Source organism: Delphinus delphis, chromosome 1 (genome assembly GCF_949987515.2).
Source record: "Delphinus delphis chromosome 1, mDelDel1.2, whole genome shotgun sequence".
NCBI lineage: Eukaryota > Metazoa > Chordata > Mammalia > Artiodactyla > Delphinidae > Delphinus > Delphinus delphis.
Genome location: NC_082683.1, coordinates 106748820 through 106771435, shown reverse-complemented (window position 1 = coordinate 106771435; position 22616 = coordinate 106748820). Strand labels below are relative to the sequence as shown.

The 22616-nt window shown below is 41.7% G+C and overlaps 2 protein-coding genes across 3 annotated transcripts in view; one reads left to right on the top strand and one right to left on the bottom strand.

The window, feature by feature from the left end:
- Positions 1-186: 186 nt before the first annotated feature.
- Positions 187-15377, bottom strand: POLR3C (RNA polymerase III subunit C). Of its 2 annotated transcripts, XM_060028538.1 has the most exons (15): positions 15247-15374; positions 14075-14241; positions 12910-13165; positions 12614-12799; positions 11481-11569; positions 7988-8092; positions 7766-7858; positions 5692-5772; positions 5404-5455; positions 4989-5049; positions 4388-4538; positions 3534-3635; positions 3370-3419; positions 2790-2939; positions 187-1293 (listed from the first exon to the last, which is right to left on the bottom strand). In XM_060028538.1, the coding sequence occupies exons 2-15, from the start codon at positions 14219-14221 to the stop codon at positions 1212-1214; spliced, it is 1605 nt and encodes a 534-aa protein (XP_059884521.1). In that variant the 5' UTR covers positions 14222-14241; positions 15247-15374; the 3' UTR covers positions 187-1211. The 2 variants fall into 2 exon arrangements, with proteins under 2 accessions (XP_059884521.1, XP_059884513.1); XM_060028530.1 differs by having other exon boundaries at positions 7766-8092; positions 15247-15377.
- A 236-nt stretch (positions 15378-15613) lies between these two features.
- The window catches only part of RNF115 (ring finger protein 115), a 58793-nt gene continuing 51790 nt past the window's right edge, over positions 15614-22616 (top strand). Inside the window, exon 1 of the mRNA XM_060028560.1 lies at positions 15614-15852. Coding sequence (XP_059884543.1) covers positions 15751-15852 — 102 coding nt within the window. The 5' untranslated portion in view covers positions 15614-15750. The remainder of the gene's footprint in view (positions 15853-22616) is intronic.

Sequence of the window (22616 nt, the reverse complement as noted above, 5' to 3'; positions counted from 1 at the left end):
CAAGAAACAGGCTCTGCTTCCCTCTGGGATCCTTTTTCCCTTCCACCTGGCAAATCCCCGTCTTTCAAAATACGGATTGTGTCACCCTCTCTACGCTCCCTTTCCTGCCTGACCCTTTTCCCCTTTGCCTCTGTATGACACTTTCCCACTATAGCCCCCCCCCCCCCCCCCCCCGCAACACTTCCTTGTACTTATCTGTCTCCCTCCACTAGGCTGTATGCTCAAGGCTATTCATCTTTGCATCCCCAAGGCCTGGGGACATACTGGGCACATAACTGGTGCTCAGTAAATGATGGTAAGTGCCTTGAAGGCAGAGATGGTATTGTATTTATCTTTGTATATTATACCTAGTATGGTGGCTGGCAATTAATTGGCATTCAAATGTTTAATGAATTAGAACTAACACTGGTAAGAGGAAACAGAAGAGATTATAAAACAACACCTGCTTTAAATGAAACTGAAGCTGCTGGGACAAATTATGTCAACTAGATTAGTCATCTGTCCATGGTACTAGGAGAGAGAAGTTAGAATTGCCAGTTTTTAGGAACCATGGTGAAGAGGAAGGCAGTGATTTATTGAGTGCTTACCACATGCCAGGCATTGTGCTAAGTGTTTCACATACATAATTTCAGACGTGTTAGAAGCCCGGAGCTGGCAAATGTAACTTTTATCCATAGATTCTAGTGTGACTGCTTGGGCCAATCCACCTGCTAGCCCTGAAAATAGCTTTTATCCCCCCTCTGTGGTAGTCTTTCACATTCCCTACATTGTGTGTGTGTGTGTGTGTGTGTGTGTGTGTGTGTGTTTAAGATTACAGTTTAACAAGGTAAAGAACAGGTGTAGCCTTTTGAAAATGGAACGAACAGCTTTGGGAGAAGTTTTTCTCACTGTCAGGGATGTTCAAACACAGCTGTAGCTGACTTCTTGGTGGGAACTGATGCATGTGATAGATGATTAATCTAGTTGATTTAAGGTTCTTTCCCCTGCCAAGATTTGATGACGGTAGAATATAGTGATGATTCTAAAACAGCATCAGCAAACTTAAAAAAATATGTCAAACTCTTTCTGGTGTATTCTGGGTGGTAGGGATAGAGAGAGGGTTTCAGTACAAGAATCTGGAACTTATCCTACTGCAAAGAATGCATCTAGGCACCTCCTTTATTCTTCCTTCCAATCCCCTCAGATCTTCTGAGGAAGACTCTTCTTCTGGGTCATTGCCTCTTCACGGTGCTCTCGATGTATGACTCCAGCAGGAAGATGGTTTCATCCACCTGGATCTCACAGGCATCCAACCTGAGTGAAAAAGTGAAAGCATTTGCCCACACTGAACATTCATTAGCATATTTAAGATTAGAGGCTGGAGTGGGTGTGGTCATGGAGAATTGCTGGGTTACTCCTGAAAGTACTGGGCAGAAAGCAAGAGAACCAATAGATCATTCCCCCCACTTACTGAGCATCTCTTATGTGCCAGGTACTGTGGAAATTGCTGAGGATTCAAAAGATAAGGCCTCTGTCCCAGGAGAAGTTACATTCTAACTTGCAATGAGGAGGAAGACAGCACATGTTAAAGGCACAGGTGTAAAAGGACCTAGTGTGTTTTAAAATAGAAGCGGAGAGTGGCTAAGGCTTAAAGTGATTAGGAATAGAAGGGAACACTTCATCAACCTGATAAAAGCCATCTAGGAAAAACCCACACCTAGCATCATACTTCGTGGTGAAAGACAAAGCTTTCCTCCTGTGATCAGGAACAAGACAAGATGTCTGCTTTTACTTCCATTCAACATTTTACTGGAAGTTCTAGTCTGGAAATTAGACAAGAAAAACAAATAAAAGGCGTCCAGATTGAAAAGGAAGAAGTAAAGCTATTTCTAATTCACAGATGACATGATCTTATATACAGAAAAAGCTCAAAGGATCCACAAAAAAACCTACCACAGCTAATAAATGAATTTAGCAAAATTATAGGATATAAAATCAAAACACAAAAGTCAATTCTATTTCTATACACTGGCAATGAACAATTCAAAAATGAAATTTAAGAAAACACTAAAACAATTGTTTAGGAATAAATCTAACAAAAAAGTGCAAGACGAATACCAAAAACGACAAAACTCATTGAAAGAGACAAAGGAAGATCTAAGTAAATGGAAAGACCTTCCATGTTCATGAGTTGGAAGATTTAGTATCATTAAGAAAGCAATACTCCACAGAGTGATCTACAGATTCAAAGCAAAATCCCTATGAAGGTCAACAGTGAGCAGTGAAAGGAAATGAGGATGAAGAGATAGGCTGTTATGAGACTGTGAAAGGCCTTATATGTTATGCCAAGGAGTCTGGTCTTTATACTGTTAACGAGGAGTCAATATAGCATTTAAAGCAGAAGAGTGATATTGTCAATCACTATAAAGATACTAACTGTGAAAGCATTATAAGAAATGGTTTGAAGCAGGAGGTGATTTGCAAAGGTCTGGCAAAGAGGTGAGGAGGGCCTGCATGGGAAGCAAGATGAAAGGCCAGATTTGGGACACACTGAAGTAAAATCAGCAGCTTTGGTGAATGAGAGAGTGTGTGTGTGTGGCGGGGGGGCGGCTGGTGAGCGAGGAGAAGCTGAACATGTCTTCAGAGTTTTTAGCTTAGGGAGATAGGTGGATTAAATTCTGTTAATTGAGGTGGGGAAGAAGAGAGTGAGTTTCGGTTTCCTCACCTTAAGTTGGAGGGGTAGCAGGATATCAAGATGGATTTGTCTGCAAGGTATTTTGAAACATACGTTTGAAGTTTATGATGCTTACTTGTTGACATTACGTTTCAGGGTCTCTAGCTGCTGGCGTTCAGGGGCTGTGATCATCTCCTCTATTTCTTGTAGCTGTGCCTCCTCTGCACCTGTAGCCTGCATAGATGCAATGATGGCTTCTACCCTCTGAGACTTTTCCAGTAGACGCCTGTCAGACAAACGCAACTCTGAGGCATGTCCTCTAGCCTTGGAGATTCTTTTATCCCATAGCCCTGGGGCATAGCTCCCCCTTTTACCATGTTCCTGGTCAAAGTGGATAATGTCACTCTCTAAGGAAGGAAATTTTCTACAAGCTTAATTAGAAATGTGACTTCACTCCTGAAACTCTTGCTGCCTCTCATTTGTACTTAAAGTTTGATGCCAGTTTATACGTTGCTCATAAATTTAATCTGCAAAATTATTTCACTGGGGACATACTAGAAAAGTGTATACTAATGCATCTTTATGCCAACCTAAGCCAATAATTCAGTGCAACCAGACTGGTTATTGTCTCTGTTGGTTTCCACTTCTACAGGAAATTTCCCCATAAGCCTTTTGGCCTTGTAAAATGTAATTACTCAACTGAAAATGTCACTCACTTGTTTTCTTTGGTTTCAAATTGCCTCCTTTCTATCAAGTTGGCTACACTCTGAGGGGAGAGAAGACAAGAAATGCACACAGTTCTATTTAAGCAGCTCAGGCAAAATGGCTAAAGGGGGCATGAGGGTGAGACATCTCTGTGGATGGACTGGGGAGGAGTTACCTTGTAGCATCTGTGCAGCAACATTCGGGCAGCTGACAGGATGTTCACAGTATATAAATAGAAGGTCCTGGATGGGGCATGGTCTGGTGTTTTGGGAATTTCCTATTTGTCCATAGAAAGAAAAATAAGACTTTATACTTTTCTTCAGAAATGGCAAAGTAAACACCTGTCCCGTCTGGAGCTACTCAGCCCTCTCTTTCACTCATACTTTCACTCTTCCCCAGTCATACAGCATCTGTGTTTATGGTACAATCAGCCACATGGAGGGTTGGGCTGCCCTGTTTTTTCCATTTGACTGTCAACATCCTGAGTGGAGAAGAAAGAGAAGGCACTTAACATTTACTAAGCAACTCTTATGTGCCAGGTAGATTGTATCTGATCTTATAACAAGCCATATTGTCTCTGTTACCACCATACATCACCATTTTGTAGACAGGAAAAAAGATGGTAGGTAATTTGCTCAGTGTAACTGGGTAAAAGGCAGAGCTGTGATTCTGACTCCAAAATCCATTCTATCTGTTTCCTCGTAGGGTATACTACATGGCTCTGCATGTAGTGATGACCCGATAGAGTTAATCTACAATAAACTTAAGGCTCGAGGAAAGGACAAATCACACGGACTAGGAGTTAAAGAAAAAAGGGAGGGTGATTCTGGGGTAATTTCTTGGCTATGCCTCTTTTTTACTAGGCTGGTTAAAGCTCCACAGTTATCTTTCAAGTGCTTGCTATGTCTTTGTTAATCTTTTTTTTTTTTCTGTCTCAGAGCTAGATACAGTTTGTTTGGGGTTCAGAATGTTTGCTTCAGGAGTTCCTCTCATCCTAGGTCAGCTCTGTTCGTTGGTGATTACTGTTACCTGGAGTGATATGAAATTTTCTGAGAGCATTTTATAAAGCATATCCTTTGCCTCCTTTGCTGGAATCATTGCAAAGTCTTCTACCTGTTTCTGCTCCAGGTGTTTCTTTTGTAAAACTAAACGGAATATTCTGGCACAGCGAGACCCAAATCTGTAAAGGAATAAAGAAAGCAAATGGCATGCCGACGTAGATTAGCTTTAGCTCTTAGTCACAGACGGTGCTTGTTCAGTTTCCATGTGTGGAGACAGGACCAGAGAGGAACAGCAATCAGTGAATTCCTTCATAACTCCACAGACTGATGACAATACTGCTAATCATAAGAGTCACCAACTGCTGACTCACCTGAATGCCTCAGTTCCTGCATTTGTAATTAAAGGCTTTAGGAAGGATGGTTCATTGGCCTCACTGGGAATGAAGCAGCAGGGTATTTAGGGTAAAGAGCTGTAGTAGGTGGGATCCACAGCAGTCCAGCGGAAAATGGGGCAGGATGTGCCAAGGTATGTCTATATTGGTTACTGACATAATGACCAAGTCACTTTTTCAAATGGGGTGTGGAAAGGAAGTATCTGACCCCCAACCCAATCAGGGTGACCCCCTTACCTCTCTTGTATGACCGACTCCAGAGTGGCTGTGGCTAGAGATCCTAGAGCCTTATGTAGGTCTTTATGTAGAGGGTTAAGGTTACTCCGTAATGTTTTGGCCTGGTCATTGTGATCTTAGTTTTATCCCTGAGTCTTTAATTTAAAACTTAAATACTATTTTGTTTTTCACACTAGTCTCACTTATGGTATGTAAGTATTTCGAAACCTTAATTAACTAAGGTGCTTAAGTCAGAGTTTTGCTTAACTAAAGTTTGGTTCGTTAAAAGTCCCTTTCACTTCTTTATCATCAATGTTTTAGTTCAATTTTCTAACTTACTTAGTATACTAAATATCATCAAATCTTTTCTAAGTCACCATTCTGTTTCATAGTTCACGCTGCCTGACTGTAAGGAAATAACCACCCATAAGGATACTGATGACATACATTCCTCCACCACTGTCGCCAGACTTTCCAACAAACTCAAGCTATTAAAAAAAAGGAAAAAAAAAAAAAAGAGAGCTTGTGTTATTTGAATGGAAAGTCCAGTGATTCTTCTTCCAAAAGAGCAAATCTGGCCAAGAGTCTGCAGCAGGAAGCCCTCCTATCAGATGATGGTAGAGAAATTGTCTGAGCTGGCTAGGTAGAGAATGAGGCTACAGAAGACTGGTAGCAGGCAAAAATTAATCGTAAATACAGCAGAAAAAAGAAAGAAAAGACTTACTGGATCATCTGCCAGCAGAGTGAGATACTGATCAAGAACTTGCTTAGAGATGTTATAGCCAACAGGTAGGGATCTGAAGATCTGTGGAGCAAAAGATACAGTGAAAATGGGTCTGGGAACTTAGAACTGCTGACATTGCTGAAATAAAGATGTTCTAATTTTAGATATCACAAGTATAACAATGTCCAAAAGCACAGCAGCATTGTTGATAAGAGTAAAAAACTAGAAACAATTCGCATGTCCAGTAATAAGGAATTCATTAAAATAAAGTACATCATGGCCATTAAGTGGAATATGATACGGCCATTATAAAGAATGAGGCAGATCTAAAAATACTGACATGAAAAGAAAGTTTACGTATACTGTCATATGAAAGAAGCTAGTTTAGAACAGTACATAGAGTATAACCCCATATTTTTTTGTTGTTAAAAAATACAGGGCTTCCCTGGTGGCGCAGTGGTTGAGAATCTGCCTGCCAATGCAGGGGACACGGGTTTGAGCCCTGTTCTGGGAAGATCCCACGTGCTGCGGAACAACTGGGCCTGTGAGCCACAACTACTGAGCCTGCGCGTCTGGAGCCTGTGCTCCGCAACAAGAGAGGCCGAGATAGTGAGAGACCCACGCACCACGATGAAGAGTGGCCCCCGCTTGCCACAACTAGAGAAAGCCCTCGCACAGAAACGAAGACCCAACACAGCCATAAATAAATAAATAAATAAATAAATATCTACATTTATGTGAGACTACACATATAAAAAAGTCTGAATAAAGATATGTACCAAACTACGGACAAGGATCTCTGGGGCTGGGATTATGCAAAACTATATATTTATTTAAACTGGGGTATGTTACATACAAGAAGCACAGATTTTAAGGGTACAGTTTGATGAGTATTGACAATTGTATATACCCACATAACTACCATCTTCAAGATATAGAACATGCCTGGCATTCCTGAAAGTTTGGGGAACTACAAGTTTAAAAAAATTATACATTTCTATGCTGTTTGAATACAGGTCATGTAATTACTTTTGTCATCAAAAAAAAACTTGTATTTAAATTTTGTTATATAGTAAGTTAAAAAAATTTTAAATAATATAACTATATTTAATTTGGATAAATTTTAGTATAATTACAAAAAATTAGTATAATTACAAATAAAACATTTGAAATATTAAATATTAAATTTTCAATAAACAAAACAATGAACAAAGCATTTTAAACAAATTTAAAATATACAAAATATATTGAAAAAAACAAATATAAGGGGCCATATAATGTCCTGAGTACCAAGGCTCAGATTCCAAACAGTGGATTCTTAGAACAATTAAGAATAACTTATACTATATATATATATATATATATATATATATATATATATATATATATATATATGTATGTATACACACACAATAAAATACTACTCAGCCATGGATGGACCTTGAGATTATCATACTAAATGAAGTCAGAAAGACAAATACCATACAGTATCACTTCTATGTGGAATCTAAAATATGACACAAATGAACTTATCTACAAAATAGAAACAGACTCATAGACATAGAGAACACACTTGTGGTTGCCAAGGGGGAGGTGGGTGGGGGAAGAATGGATTGGGATTTTGGGATTAGCAGATGTAAACTATTATATATAGGATGGATAAACAACAAGGTCCTACTGTATAGCACATGGAACTATATTCAATATCCTGTGATAAACCATAATGGAAAAGAATATGGAAAAGAATGTATATATGTATAACTGAATTACTTTGCTATACAGCAGACATTAACACAACATTATAAATCAACTATACTTCAATAAAATAAATTAAAAATAAAAAAAAGAATTACTTATACTTTGACTAAGGTAATGGTTTAGGTTTGTAAAGGTTGAATTCCCAAGAGACCAAATATTTCAGTACCTACCACCTAAGAATAATCCCCGTCCCTCCTCAAATAGCAAAAACCCTTCCTTTCAAGGTTCAGACCTCAACCTAATCGCAGGCTCTATGTATAATGATTATTATATCCAAGAGCCTGTCAGAAAACTAGTACAAGAACATGAAGCTCACCTCGTTGGAAGACAATGGCTGGGTGAAGGGGGCACTAGAGGAAGTGGTAATCTCACTCATCCGGAGCATGGTCCGCACGATCTCGCTGCTTGTCTGGGTTTGAAAAGTGAACTGGAAATCAGAATTCACTCTGCTGTGCTGGCTCTGGCTATATGCCAATGGCCACATCTGCAAATAAGTGAATATTCCTGATAGCCACTGTCCCACCCACTTAGATATCACCTGGTCCATCCTGTTGGCAACTGCACTGACAATGCCTTGGTCACGGAAGTGCTGGTGGAATCTGTCAAGGTTGGCCTGCCAATAAATCCCATCATCTGGAATGGGCTGAGGAGGAGAAAAAGATTAGAGAGAAACATTTAGATACAAGGAAGCATTTTCTAGTGAGAAGCTTGGATTTAACTGTTCACCGTTTCTTTTCCTATATAGTAGCAACTAAATTGGTTGGAGGAAAAAACCATTCAACCATGTGGATTTAGTGCCTCCACAATGACAAATTCACAACCCCCAACTTCAAACAGATTCTCTTTGCTTACCTCGAATCTTTGTCTAGTTTAACTCTTTACCAGTGTTCTCAAAATCTCCCATTTGCCCCTCCCTTCTCTCTCAGCAGATGACCTTGCTTCTTATTTCAGAGAGCAAATAGAAGCCATTAGGCCAGAACTCATTCAGCGTGGTGCACACATCCCCACCACATTTCTTTATTTAAAAAAAATTTGAGCTTCTCAAAGAGTTGGTCATCCCAGCTGTATCCCCATTCACAGATTTACTGAACCCATTTCCACCGTTACACTGAAATGCCAAAGTTCCTGAGGAACCTGTTGCTAAGTTCAAAGAATACTGTCCAGTTCCAATCTTATTTGATATTTCTAAAGCATATGACATGGTTGGACATTTTCTCCTTAACTCTATGTGGCCCCTTAGACTTTATGACACCATTCTTTCTTGGTGCTCCTTCTAACCACTCTGGCTACCCTTCCTCAGTCCCCACAGATTCCTTTTGCAGATCCCATCTATAAATGCTGGTGTTCCCCAGGGTTCTGTCCACAGCCTTCTTTTCTTTTCACTCTACATATTCTACTTAGGTGATTTAATCTGCTCTCAAGGTTTCAACTGTTCCAAGTCTATTTTAATTCTAGAACTCTCTATTAAGTTCCAGGTGCATAGACTCAACTGCCTATTTCCACCTGTGACTTAAAACTTTTCTTTTAAGTTTTCAGCTAACTACACTACAACCAACCCAGTTTTTTAAGCTAGAAACTTGAATATCACCCCTAACCCCTTGCTCTCCCTCATCTACTATCCAATTACCCAGTTCTATCTATTCTTTTTTTTAAATTTTATTTTATTTATTTATTTTTGGCTGTGTGGGGTCTTCGTTGCTGCAAGTGGGCTTTCTCTAGTTGCGGCGAGTGGGGACTACTCTTTGTTGCAGTGCGTGGGCTTCTCATTGTGGTGGCTTCTCTCGTTGCAGAGCACGGGCTCTAAGCGCGTGGGCTTCAGTAGTTGTGGCTCGCAGGCTCTAGAGTGCAGGCTCAGTAGTTGTGGTGCATGGGCTTATTTGCTCCGTGGCATGTGGGATCTTCCAGCACCAGGGCTTGAACCCATGTCCCCTGCGTTGGCAGGCGGATTCTTAACCACTGCGCCACCAGGGAAGCCCCCTACCTATTCTTTATATTAATCAGAAGTCTACTTTTCTTTATCCTGACTGTCATTACCTTATTTCAGGCTCTAATCTTGACTCACCTGATTACTACAGTAGCCTCCTAACTGGTTTTCATTTTTCTTTTTCATATAGTGGACACTATAAAAAAGGGCAACTGGGTTTTCTGCATTTAATCTTGTTCCTTTTGCATCGTTCTCCCCATTTCTCATAGAGCAGTGCTTCTTTTTACCTCTTGGGCTCAACAGTTCCCCTGAAGAAAGCTATGGAGTGCTCTATAGAAAAATGCATAGTACAGGTGGACTCTCTGAAACGCATCCATGGAGTTGTACAAGTTATAAACCACTGTACTATAGTAATATTTCTAAAATGTAAATCTAGCCACTTCATTCACCTGCCTAAAATTCATCAATGGCTCTCCATTGTCTTCAGGTTGAAGTCCAAACTTCTTAGTTAGTCAATCAAGAAATATTTATTGGTGTCTTGCGAGTATTCCAGGTGCCAGGGACAAGATACTGTCCTTGAAGAGTTTATAGACTATTGGGAGTACAGAGACAAACACTTGTACAAATAATAAGTAATTTCAGCTACTTATAAATGCTGTGAAGATGAAATGCGAAAATGTGGTAGAGACTGGAGTAGAGGGTGGGCAATGGTGCTTGAGCTCTAAGAAAGTAGCATTTGAGCTGAGATCGGAATGATGAAAAAGAGGCAACTACATGAAGATCTGAGGGAAAAGTATTTGAAGCAGAAGAAATCCTAAGGGCAAAAGCCTGAAGACTAGAAAGAGTATGATACATTTGAAGGATGGAAAAAATGATAGAAGCTGGAACATAGTGAATGACAGAGTAGGAAGAGCTGAGGTTGGAGAGCCTTGTCTCCAGCAGATCATGTAAAGACCCAGCTCGGGCTTCCTTGGTGGTGCAGTGGTTGAGAATCTGCCTGCCAATGCAGGGGACACGGGTTCGAGCCCTGGTCTGGGAAAATCCCACATGCCACGGAGCAACTAAGCCCGCGCACCACTGCTACTGAGCCTGCGTGTCTGGAGCCGGTGCTCTGCAACAAGAGAAGGCTGCGACAGTGAGAGGTCCGCGCACTGCAATGAAGAGTGGCCCCCGCTCACCGCAACTAGAGAAAGCCCTCGCACAGAAACGAAGACCCAACACGGCCAAAAATAAATAAATAAATTCATTAAAAAAAAAAAAAAAGACCCAGCTCATGTAAGGCTTCATAATCCATAGTAAAGAACTGGATTTCTTCTAAGAGTAATGGGAAGCTATTAAAGGAGTCAAAAATCAGTGATGTGTTGGGATTTTTTAAAAAGAACAATTTAGAAAGTCATTTTGGCTCTTAAGTAGGTATGAATGCAGGTAGGGAGACCACTTAGGAGAGTGTTGGCAAAGTCTTGACTACAGTGATAATGGTTTGGACTAGGGTGATGGCAGTGGAAACGATAAGAAATAGTTGGATTTCAATTATTTTTAGAAATTGGGTTGACAGGTTTTACTGTGAGATCAGATGGCTCCTAGGACTTTGGCCTAAGCAAATGGTGTCCTGGGTGGTTGGCCTTGGTGGTGTCCCTAACTAAGATGAGGAAAGCTTAGGAGGGAGTAGATATCTGGGAGCAGGAAATCGATTACTCTGTTTTAGCCATACTACTTTTGAGATGCTTATCAGATGTTTTTACAGGGATGCTGAGAAGGCATTTGAATATAAGAGCTCAGGCCTATACGTATCTTTCTAAACTCATTTATCACCACTCATCCCCATGGGTCTCTATGGTCCAGTCATACTGACCAATTTAAACTTTTCTAGGCGCTTTTTCTGCCTAATCTATTACCTCTGTCCAATGACTGAAGTAAGTTAAGCCTCAGAAGGGACACAGCAACAGAGTTCACTCTTTGTTAGTCTATCCCTGGGCAATATTTAATGAAGTTCGTAATCCTACTACTTCTCGATCCAAGAACGTTTAAGCTCTTTTGGGGCTTGTCATCTTAGTGCTCTTTCTGGCTTGCCTCAGGGTGAGGACTCCTAACCAAGAAGCCTCATTACCTCTTTGTTATCTGTGGTATGTTTTGGTCTCTTGGCCTTGGGCTCCCCAGTTGCATCTTCGTCAGATGATCTCCTCCTTTTACCTTTCCCTGCCAAACAAAACAGTTACACAGTTAGGCTACACCTCATATGATAACAGGAAATGACCGAAGGTGAACGCAGGTGTCTCTATCCCAAAGACATCTGTAGCTACCTCTAGGTTAGAGATGTTGAGGAGACTCAGGAACTACAAGAAATTCAAGTTAATGATGAAGTCATCTGAAACTCAACAAGTTCAAAAAGAAATTCATAGTCTTTCTCCCTCAAACTGCTCCTGCTCCAATGCTTCCTTTCACAGTGAACGGTACCATCATCCTCCCACATACTCAAGCCAGACACACAGATGTCATTCTTGATTTCTGTCTTCCTCACCCTTCCTATGTCTAATTTTTCACTGGTTTGTGAAAAACTGCCCCATCCTTTCTACAGACAGAAACATATTTAAAAAATGCAAATTAGATCATGTTACTTCCTTTAAAATCCTTTAGTAGTTTTCCTTTGCTCTTAGGATAAAGAACAGGTGCTTTACGAGGTCTTGCATGATCTAGCCCCTAACTGTCTGTCTAACCTTAACTTATGGCTCTCTTTCCTTTCCTCACTGTACTTTAACTATACTGATCTTCTTTTACTTTCTCAAATTCCTATTTTTTTCCTCACTACATACTATTCCTTTTGCCAAAAATGCTTATCCTCTGTACCCCTTCATACCTTACTTCACTGGTTGGCTCCTACTTCTGCTTCAAATCTTAGTTCAAATGCCACTTTCTCCAAGAAGCATGTGCCCAAGTCCCCGGGTAAATCTGGTCCCCTGTTATATATTTTCATAACATCCCATATTTTACCTTCATAGTACTTACCGCAGTTTGTTAGTTATATATCCATCAGGCTATTTGATTAATGTAAGCCTCCTATACTAGACTTAAGCCCCATACGGGCAGGGACCATAATGGTTTTTTCATCTCTTTATACCACAGTATCTGGCATAGAGTAAATCCTTGGTAACTGCTTAATTGATTGAGTCATTCATTTAACAATCATTAAGGAAGAATCTACAATTAGGTCAAATCACAGATCTAGGGGCCAAAATTCCTTACCTATCAAGCTCAGTTTAGGAACCAGGTACATGTCTTTTTCACTGATGACAAGAGTGGGGGCAGGTGGCGGTGGCCCAGGGTCTGAATTCACAGTGGCAGGCACCAAGGGGCAACGCTGCACGAAGTGTGTGTCTGCTAGTCGCACAAATGTGTTTGAGACCTCAGCATAGTCCATGGTCTTGCCATCTGCATGACAGGAGAAAAGAGGCAAGTGAGATGGCCTCAGATAGCTAAGGGTCCTCTCCTGCAGCCAGCCAATCTATGCTTTTGCTAACAGCTGTGGATACAGTACTGACCCTCCATAGTCTCTGTGAGCCGATCTGCTACTTTCTTCACGACAGCTGACATTGCCATCTTGCCATTCAACAGGAGCTCCTCAACAATCAGCTCGCCAGTGTCACTGTACAGTGTTTTGGCAGTATAGATGTACCGGGGATACCTAAGCATTCGCAACACCCGGCTGCACTGGGCTTCATACTCTACCACACCACGTTTGTGCACCTGATATATCACCAGGTTATGCTGGATGAGAACACAAAGGGCTTTTTTTACCTAGAGAAAACACAGAAGAAAGAGAAGAAAAATCTGAAGATGCAGCTCATTACTGCTGGCAATTTTTGTCCAACAGTTTCCTAAACATCAGGAGATGGCTGGAATCTCTGTGTGTCTTCCCTCTCTCCGTTGGAATAGCTAATAAGAAGCAAATGTCAATGGAAGAAATCAGGAAGAGTCCTTGCTATGATGCTCATATTTCCTCTGATCTTTATCTTTCAAAGTACAATTTACTTCCCCTCTGTTATTCTTTTTTTTAAATTAATTACTTAATTAATTAATTTTTGGCTGCATTTGGGTCTTCCTGCTGCATGTGGGCATTCTCTAGTTGCGGTGAGCGGGGGCTACTCTTCGTTGTGGTGTGCGGGCTTCTCATTGTGGTGGTTTCTTTAGTTGCGGGGTGCGGGCTTTAGGCTCATGGGCTTCAGTGGTTGCGGCACGCGGGCTCAGCAGTTGTGGCTCGCGGGGACTAGAGCACAGGCTCAGTAGTTGTGGCGCACAGGCTTCGTTGCTCCGCGGCATGTGGGATCTTCCCGGACCAGGGCTCGAACCCATGTCCCCAGCATTAGCAGGCAGATTCTTAACCACTGCACCACCAGGGAAGTCCCATCCCCTCTATTATTCTTATTCCTTAAACACAGTACTGAAATTAATAGACTCATGAATAAATGAAGTATGGCATACGGCAGAGGAGGAGCAAGATTTGCCTCAGAAGCCACGATGAGCCACTTTGAGAAGCAGAACCCTGGGCACTATGTCTCATCATCTTTCCCCTCCCAAATAACACTATTCTGATCCTAGCACAGACTTTGCTTTCTTTTCCATTTTGTGGGGTGGGGAGTAACAATATTCAAAGGTAGGTTAAAGAAATTAATGAAATGGAAGCAAATTACTGTGATCCAAACATACCTGATCCAACGATGTTCCTGTGTCATGGGCAATAACTCTTAGTGGCTGGCTGCCAGTTCTGATTAGGTGGACTCCAATTTTTTCTACGATCTCTCCAAAATGCTCTTGCAGCAACAAAGAACACAGTTTAATTTCTGCTTGAGTCATTGTGCTGAGGAGTCTCAGAGCTAGGAAAAAAAGAAAAAGATGGTATGATGGGAAGTTTTTCTTTTATGTTGGGAGTAGAGCTGCTGAGTGTAAATTCATGTACTTTCTGGAGAGCAATTTGACAGCAGATATATCAAAAGCCTTAAAATCTTGCATATCTTTGACCTAATACTTTTGTTTTGGATATTCTCTTCCAAGGGAATAATAAAAACATGTCACTTTAGAATACTGATATTCTGGAAACAACCTCATAAGTGATTATTTCAATAAATTATGGTATACTCATATAATGGAATACTATGCCAACATTCACAATAAAGTATAACATGTATTAGTGTAGAAAATTGTTCATTAAAAAGCAAAATGTAGAGGAAAGTTCAATTACTGTGGAAATAGCCTCACACGTATGCATAAAAAAAAGACTGGAAGACTATATATCAAGTTTATCTTTATGGGATCATGTGTGATTCTAGTTTACTTTAAAGATCGGATGTAGATGGTTTTGCGATCTGTCACAGACCTCAGATTCTATACTTCATTGTTTGGAAGAATTAAGACCACTATTCACAGACTATTGGGACTGAACAGGCAATGACAACTTTGCAAAATAAACTAAGAGGTAAATGAGAGCTTCTCAACAAGGTGTTTCAAATAGGGGATGAAGTATGTTGTTGGCAGGGCAGTATTTAATTCTGAAATTTCTATTCCTTGACAAAGTATACACAAAGAGAAACAGACATAGTCCACTGTATAATCACTTCCTTATTATCACAAGTGCTATCAAACACTGGTTTGTTCACTTATTTCTCCCAATTCCTCAGAAGCCAAGACTCTGCCTTTCAGTCTCACTATCCCCATCCACAGGTCTTTGGGGAAGCATCCCCAGACCCTCTGCCATCCCCGGAAAGTATTTCCAAGGAGTCCGGCTCCTGGCTCTTCACTTCTTTACCGCAGGTTCCTGTCCCGGACTGGGTCCCTGGGTCCAGAGACAGGGCCACCTCGTTCAGACCGCATTTTCCACTAACCTCTGGGTCAATGCCACGTAACGCCGCCGACTTCCCCACTGCAGCTTCGTATAGCTCCCGCTAGCCGCCCGGGCAGAGGGGGAGCCCAAGGTCCTTTCGCGCAGGAGCACGGTCACCGAGGAGGACCGGCAAAGAGGCAAAACATGTGCCGCTCTACCCCAGCGTTTCGGTGGTTTCCGGGGACGCTCTTTCTTTCTTCTCGCTGGGAGATTGGAGGACCGGCGAGGGGCTGTTTGAGGAGCCGGCGGGCGGGCCGCGGCTGGCGCACTCTCCTTCCTGCACCTCTTTGGTGCTGGGAGGCGGGCCTCGGGGTCGCTGTCTGCGCCGCCGCCTCTGTGGGCCGGGCGAACTCACGTGACCCGCGCTGGCTCTGGAGCGGCTGGCAGCGCTAAGGAAGCGGCGGCGGCGGCGGCGGCGGCAGAGGCGGCGACAGCAGCTGGGAGGTAGCGACCTGGAGAGCGACCGGCCGGCTGCCCTTTCGGACGGCCGCGGCGAAAGAGAAAAATGGCGGAGGCCTCGGCGGCCGGGGCCGGCGCGGGCGCCGCGGTTGCCGCGCACCGGTTTTTCTGCCACTTTTGCAAGGGCGAGGTCAGCCCCAAACTACCGGTAAGAGCTCTGTGTCCTCTGCGCTCGGGCATCGGCCTGGATTCCTCGCCCCGATATCCCGGAAGAGGTCTTAAGCTTCCCGCCCATCCCCGACTCCCCTGACATCGGTCTCCCAAGTACTTGCTGCCTCCCGGTCGCTGGCCCCAAACCTCGGGCGTCCCGGTCCTGGCTCCGTAACTCCCGCTCGCATGCTCCACCTGCCCCTCACTCTCTCTCCCCTCTTGACCGGCCCTCCCCCTCCATTTTTTTTTTTTTTTTTGGTCTTCTTTAGCAAGTTCTCTTCTGACATCCCCTCAGTTTTCTTGCACTCTTCTTCACCTTGTCTCCTTCCCACGATGACCTCTCTTTTTCCCCCACTCGATACTCTTTCCGCTGTTGCTTCTCACCTTTCTCTATTTCCTTTTCCACTTTTCACCAGATCCTCCCCTCCCCCATCCTCATTGAAGCAAAATAGCGGATTGCTGAGGATTGTCCTTATTCGGTTGTCTCTAGGGAAGAAAGGAGGAAGAAAGCACGGAAAGAAAGAGAGGGTTGGAAGGTAACTGGGATGGAGAGGGGGATTTTGCTATTCAGGGGTTTCCAGCGTTCTTGTGAAAGTGAAAACAGCAGTGTACTAATGACTTGCAGACTGCCTGCGCTCCCTATCACTGTTGAAGGAAATGGCTTTAGGAAGAAGGCAGAACATACTGTTTCAACTTGCTTATTTTAGTTGTCATGCTGCCAGTGTCTTTAGCACCACCTGCCTTACCCACCCGTCCTCCGCCGTTCTATCTCTTCACTTAATAGAAAAGATCTAGGACAGAATGCTGGGGACCGCATCATCTGATGTAAAATTGGTTTTCACCACTATCTGCCAGACTGTGTTAGCCCCTAGAGAGGTAGTGCTATGGCTGTGACAAAAAGTGCTGCTGCAGCATGCTAGCCAGCTACAGCATGCCAGTCGCACAGGCTGCTTGGGGTTGGGTTATAGCTACCACAGGGAGACCCACCAGGGTGAGTGTTAATCCTACCTTTGGCCACATCTTTAGAACTAGTTATGTTTGTTCTTTTCCTTAGAAGTATCTGTGTTCAGCCTTAATACAGGGTGCCTGTCTAACAACTTCCCTCAGTGTTTATAGTGCCTCATACAGTCTGTAAGAAAGCCTACTAAAGTGTGTCTGTATGTCTTATTTCTTGGAAACACAAACGGAGTCCAGTGAAAAGTGCCCAAAGTTATTTTAGTCTTTTTCACCTAAAGGTTGTGCGTTTTCAGGCTTTTACAGCATTTTCTTTTCTTCTCTTTTTGCCCGACCGCCAACTTCATAGTTGCAGTGTCATCTACATGCTGTTTTAGTTTTGCTTGCTGATTCGGCTGTGTTTGTGTTTGTGTGCTTTTTGCCATACTTCAGTGCTGAGAAGAGCAGGTGCCTTGTTTTTTTGTCAGCGGACATCAGAGCCTCCAGAATGCTCCCTTACTACTGAGAAGGAGTCTGGAATTCAGCCAGTATGTGTGTGACCAGTGACATGTTGAATGTGATGTCCTATTGAACAGTGTGGCCTCAGCTCTTCTGAGCTTTAAGTTGCTGTTCACTGTTTGCCTTTAGGAGTGAGAAAACAGTCTAACTTTCCGCAACTTTTTATATCTTTTCTTCTTACCATCTCAAGTCCTCACTTAAAAGTGCTCTTGAAAAGGGATCATTTGAAAGACTTTTTAGGTGTTTTTCTAAGCCTTAGTTTGATACATGGAGGGGAAGTTGTTGATCTTTTTAGCCTGATTTATTATCTGTCATGCCTGATTTGTAAATTGAGGCCTAACACTATTAAGTGCAACTGAATACTTCCTGCAGACATACCAGGTTCTCTCAGCTGAATGTCCTGGAGGTGATACTGAGGAGTATGTGGTTTCTGCCCTTAAGCACCTCACAGTTTTGTTGGAAAAAGTAACAGCTAAGGTGAATGAGGATGGATAATAATGTGGTTTAGAATTCAGAGAGGGGGAGACATGGTAGCATTGGTGATGTGAGGTCGGGGAAGACAGATGAGATGGGATTTAAATTGAGTTTTGAAGGATAGGTAGAGTTCAGACTGAGGAGACAGCATAGACTGAGGTAGAAAAGGAAGAGTGAGTTGAGGAAGAAGGGAGAAACATTTAGTAAATCAGTGTTGCTATGCATTTTTAGGAAAGGTGCAGTGAGGTTAGGAATATAGTTTTGATTTGTGGATGAGCCAGTGAGTTTCATGTTTCATGGCCATTTCTGTATCCTTAACCCTAGACTGTCATCTTGAAAATGTTGATTATAAGAATGACCAGGTTAGTAAGTGGCTGATTCAGTACAAATCAATCTCTGCTACTGAAAAACCAATTCAGCACTGGTTAGTCAGTAATAATATCATATATATTGGACAACATTGAAGTTTTTTAAAAATAATTTTTTATATAAACTTGGGATTCTCTCACTGTAAGTACTCAGCATTCATTAGGCATGCATTGTTTCTTGAACTGGATCAGTGTTGTGGTAAACCTGAATGTCTTTCTGCAGATAGCCAGAATAAAGTTTTTCTTTGTCTGGGGTTAATTTACATCTCAAGAGGGTACTTTGGTGGTAGTTGGATCACAAGATCCATTACCCAGGAGTGTTGCTCTCTCTGAACACCAGAGGCTGGTATTGAGTTTTACATCAGCCTTTAGTGAGCTATTGCTAGGGAGGTTTCTTCACCCAGTCAGTGGGAGGAACTGCTTCAGAGCCATCTCATCTCTTGCCAATTTATTCACCACATAAAGTCATAATTTTGTTCATTGGGACTAGGTTGCAAGGTTTTACAATTCTTTATTTCTTTTCCCTTCCCCAATCTTTAGGTTATAGCACTTCATGATACATTTGGAAGTATACAGGCAATAGCAATAGCTTGCTCAATGTTCATCCCTGAAACTACCCTTAGGTTTTTATTGTTTTTCTTGTCAGTTCTGCTACTCTGAAAGATTCACAGGCCCAGCTAACTTCAATGGCTGTTATAAAGTTTTTGTTTTTGGTTATAACTTCTGAGAGAGATTGGAGTGTGTCTAATGCTATGTAGGTTAAGCCACATTTGGTTGAATTAATTTAATTTGATGAAATAACCTCCTTACTCCTAATCCTGATCTATCCATCTCAGCTTTGTGTGTTTTTGATTTGGATCCTCCCAGATAAGAAGACAAAAGTTTCTTTTAGAAATAAGATATTAAGAAATGAGGGGGAAATCATGAAGGGAATTTTAGAATGAAAATACATTCAGTGGTATTGTTATCATTAGGTTTCTAAAAAGCCTTTATTCTAGAAGTGAGTAATGATTTAGGAATTTATTTTTTAATTAACAGTGTTTTCCTGTTTACAGTGGAAATGGTTTTAGTAAAATTTAGTGAATGTTAAACTTGGATTTTAAAATAAGAGATTTTGATTATATATATGGTCTGAAGCCCTAGTCTTTCAAGTTTATATATATAACTGGGTAAAATGCCATTGTATATTTTTTGGTCATCAGATGACAAAGGAAATACTTAAGTAACTTAAAGTTATTTTGAAAATACAGCAGAAGCTTCTACCTCACCTGACTATCCCATTGAGAGACAATGAAGCCAAGACTGATGGAGTTAACTATGTGACACTTAGGGATGACTGAGTAGTGCCACAGAGGGCTGTGTCATGGAATGTAAAGGTGTCATTCCATCTCCATACTACCTTCCCCCACTTTTAAATCAAGGTCAGGGAATATTACCTTATGAGATTAAATCCTGTAGCGTCATTAAGCAGGTGAGATAAATCATATGCAGAGTAAACTACTTTTGGTATTGATGAAACTAGGGTGATTCTTAAGTGTTTTATGGAGATCAGAGTATCCAAAGCCAGAGAAGAGACCAGTGTAATTAAGGACTGCAAGTGTATTGCTCACCTCTGAGGCTTTGTCTGAAGGAAGTAGCTGGCTTCTCTCCCTCTCACGTCTCCTTATTATATCACCTTTGATCTAATGAAATGTCATCCTTATCAATAAGTAATATTGGTTTGGTTCTTTACCAAGTGCTATACAAGTCATTGTCATTGTGCTGTGCTTGTAATGACTCTAATACAGGAAAACTTTCTAACCACCCCATAAGAGTAGGTAAAAAGTAGACTCCCTAAAGACTTTGTGATTCTTAAAACTCTAAGCTCACTGACCTTGCTTTTTAAAGTTGCATGATTCTTAGAAAGATCCTAGAACGGTGTCTAAGTAATGTTAGTAGTTTTGTTGAGCTGAGGAAACAAAACAGTGATTTGAGCTGGGTTTTAGAGGTTTTAATAATTAGATTTCTTTTTTTAAAATAAATTTATTTTATTTATTTATTTTTGGCTGCGTTGGGTCTTCATTGCTGCGCGCGGGCTTTCTCTAGTTGCGGTGAGCGAGGGCTACTCTTCGTTGCGGTGCATGGGCTTCTCATTGCGGTGGCTTCTCTTGTTGCAGAGCACAGGCTCTAGGGCACATGGGCTTCAGTAGTTGTGGCGCATGGGGTTAGTTTCTCCGTGGCCTGTGGGATCTTCCTGGACCAGGGCTTGAACTCATGTCCCCTGCATTGGCAGGCAGATTCTTAACCACTGCGCCACCAGGGAAGTCCCAATAATTAGATTTCTTAAATTCTGCTACTGGTGACTTCAGTTAAAAAGTGTGCTTGATTATCTAGCATCTTTCTGGTGCTATATAGCAATTGCTTATTAAAAGTCTCTTGAATGATAGTCTCTTGACCCCGTAGTTATATTTAAAAAGTAGTGGTGTTAGTGGTATGAGATCTTTATCTAAAAGGCTTCAGTGGAAGAAAATGCAGGTACTACCATGTGAAGTTTGAACATATAGTGTCAGTAAGTATGTTCCCTGCAAAGATCTAGAAATAAGAAATAGGTATTCTTACGGGTAGAATGCTAGTTCTGGTCTTGAAATTCTACTGATAAATAGACATGTATATCTTGGGTAAATCTGTGGGATTTTTTTCAGTATGAGGAAGAACAAGAATCTTTAAACTCACTGCAGATGAAATTCCTTATATTTTTTGGGGAAGTACCAGCTGATTGCTAACACTTTGTGTTTCTTTATGTTTACGTGGCTTTTTATGACCTTTGCTTACGTCCAGGGAGAGGATGCTAAGGTCTTTCAGACAGCCATCTTATTAGAAGAGGAAAAAAAAAAGTGGATTGTTTCTTATTCTCTGTAGTCAAAGTAGAAGGGGTCTGAGAATAAGAAGCCTTTGGATACTGACTTATTTTTATGTCTCCACAGCTTAATATTGATAAATAAAGGAGATAATGTAGAGTAGTGGCTCTCAACGGGGGGCAGTTTTGCGTTTTAGGAGGAAATTCGGCAACATCTGTAGACATTTTCTACAACTGGGTTGTTGTCACTAGTGGGGGAAGGGGAGGGTTGTTTCTGACATCTATTGGATAGAGGCCAAGGATGCTGCTAAACATGCTTCAATGGACAGGACAGCCCCCCACAACGAAGAATTATCGGGCCCAAAATGTCTAGAGCGCTGAGGTTCAGGAGCCCTGGGTATAGAAGGATAAAGGGATAGTCATTGGCTTCTCGTGTCAGTCGTGCTTAAGGTTTTGTCCTGGGTTAGTTTTGATTTCGAATTTTGGGATCCTGTTGAGAATTTTCAGGAAGATAATTGAGACCATATAATTTTAGCCAAAGCCCTGATGGTTGGGATTGTTTAGAACAGGAGTTAAGTGGCTGCTATTCCATTATAGCAGTATCTCTTGGGGTCACTTTCTTTCCTTGTGGTTACTGAGACCAGAGGAATTGGATCACTCCTCTCAAGTTACACACTGTGGGGCAACTTCTAAAAGAAAAGTATCCAAATTTTTTGTCAATTGGGAATTGAGGTGGTAACAGCACATGTAACTTAGTATGACATCTGGAAATTCCAGTTTGAAAACAAAGCAAAAAGCAGACAAGTCTAACTTAGTTTTTCTATAGCTCATCTTAGCATTAATCAAGTTTTACTTTCAGTGTTTCTTGCTCTTGAAAGTTTTCCTGAGCTTAGGAGATGTTGTGCTTAGACGTTGTTTCTTCAAACTCTTGGTCGAGTGGGTGAATTAAAGTTATCAATTCTTGTTCTAATACTAATTCTTCAAAGGGCTGGAGTTAAGTCATCTGACCCTCTCAGTTTATCTTAGTATATCCCACTGTAAAATACTACCGAGGTGGGGCTTCCCTGGTGGTGCGGTGGTTGAGAGTCCGCCTGCCGATGCAGGGGACGTGGGTTCGTGCCCCGGTCCGGGAGGATCCCGCATGCCGCGGAGCGGCTAGGCCCGTGAGCCATGGCCGCTGAGCCTGCGCGTCCGGAGCTTGTGCTCCGCAGCGGGAGAGGCCACGACAGTGAGAGGCCCAGGTACAGCTAAAAAAAAAAAAAAAAATACTACTGAGGTGTGCCTATTGAAAGCTTGAGTGGGTATTCGGAGAAATGGAGCTATGTAATCTTTGATTGAAAGGTTGTGTAGGAATGAGCAGTCCTTATTTGTAGAGAAATAAGGCCTTTACATAGGAGAAACATTTTAGGTAGTTCTTATAGTTTCACATAAAGAAGTTTAGGTTAGATTCTGAAGGATTTTTTTTTTTTAATCTTTTAAGTTCAATTGTTAGCAGTTCAAGGTTCCTTAGAAGTCTCCAGATGCATATATAACAAATAGAAGTGGTGATTTTAAACTAGGCACACTTTTCTTGTATGTTAAATAGATTGCCCAGCTTCTTTTCCCAAAATAGGCCAGTTAGTTTTGTTTTCC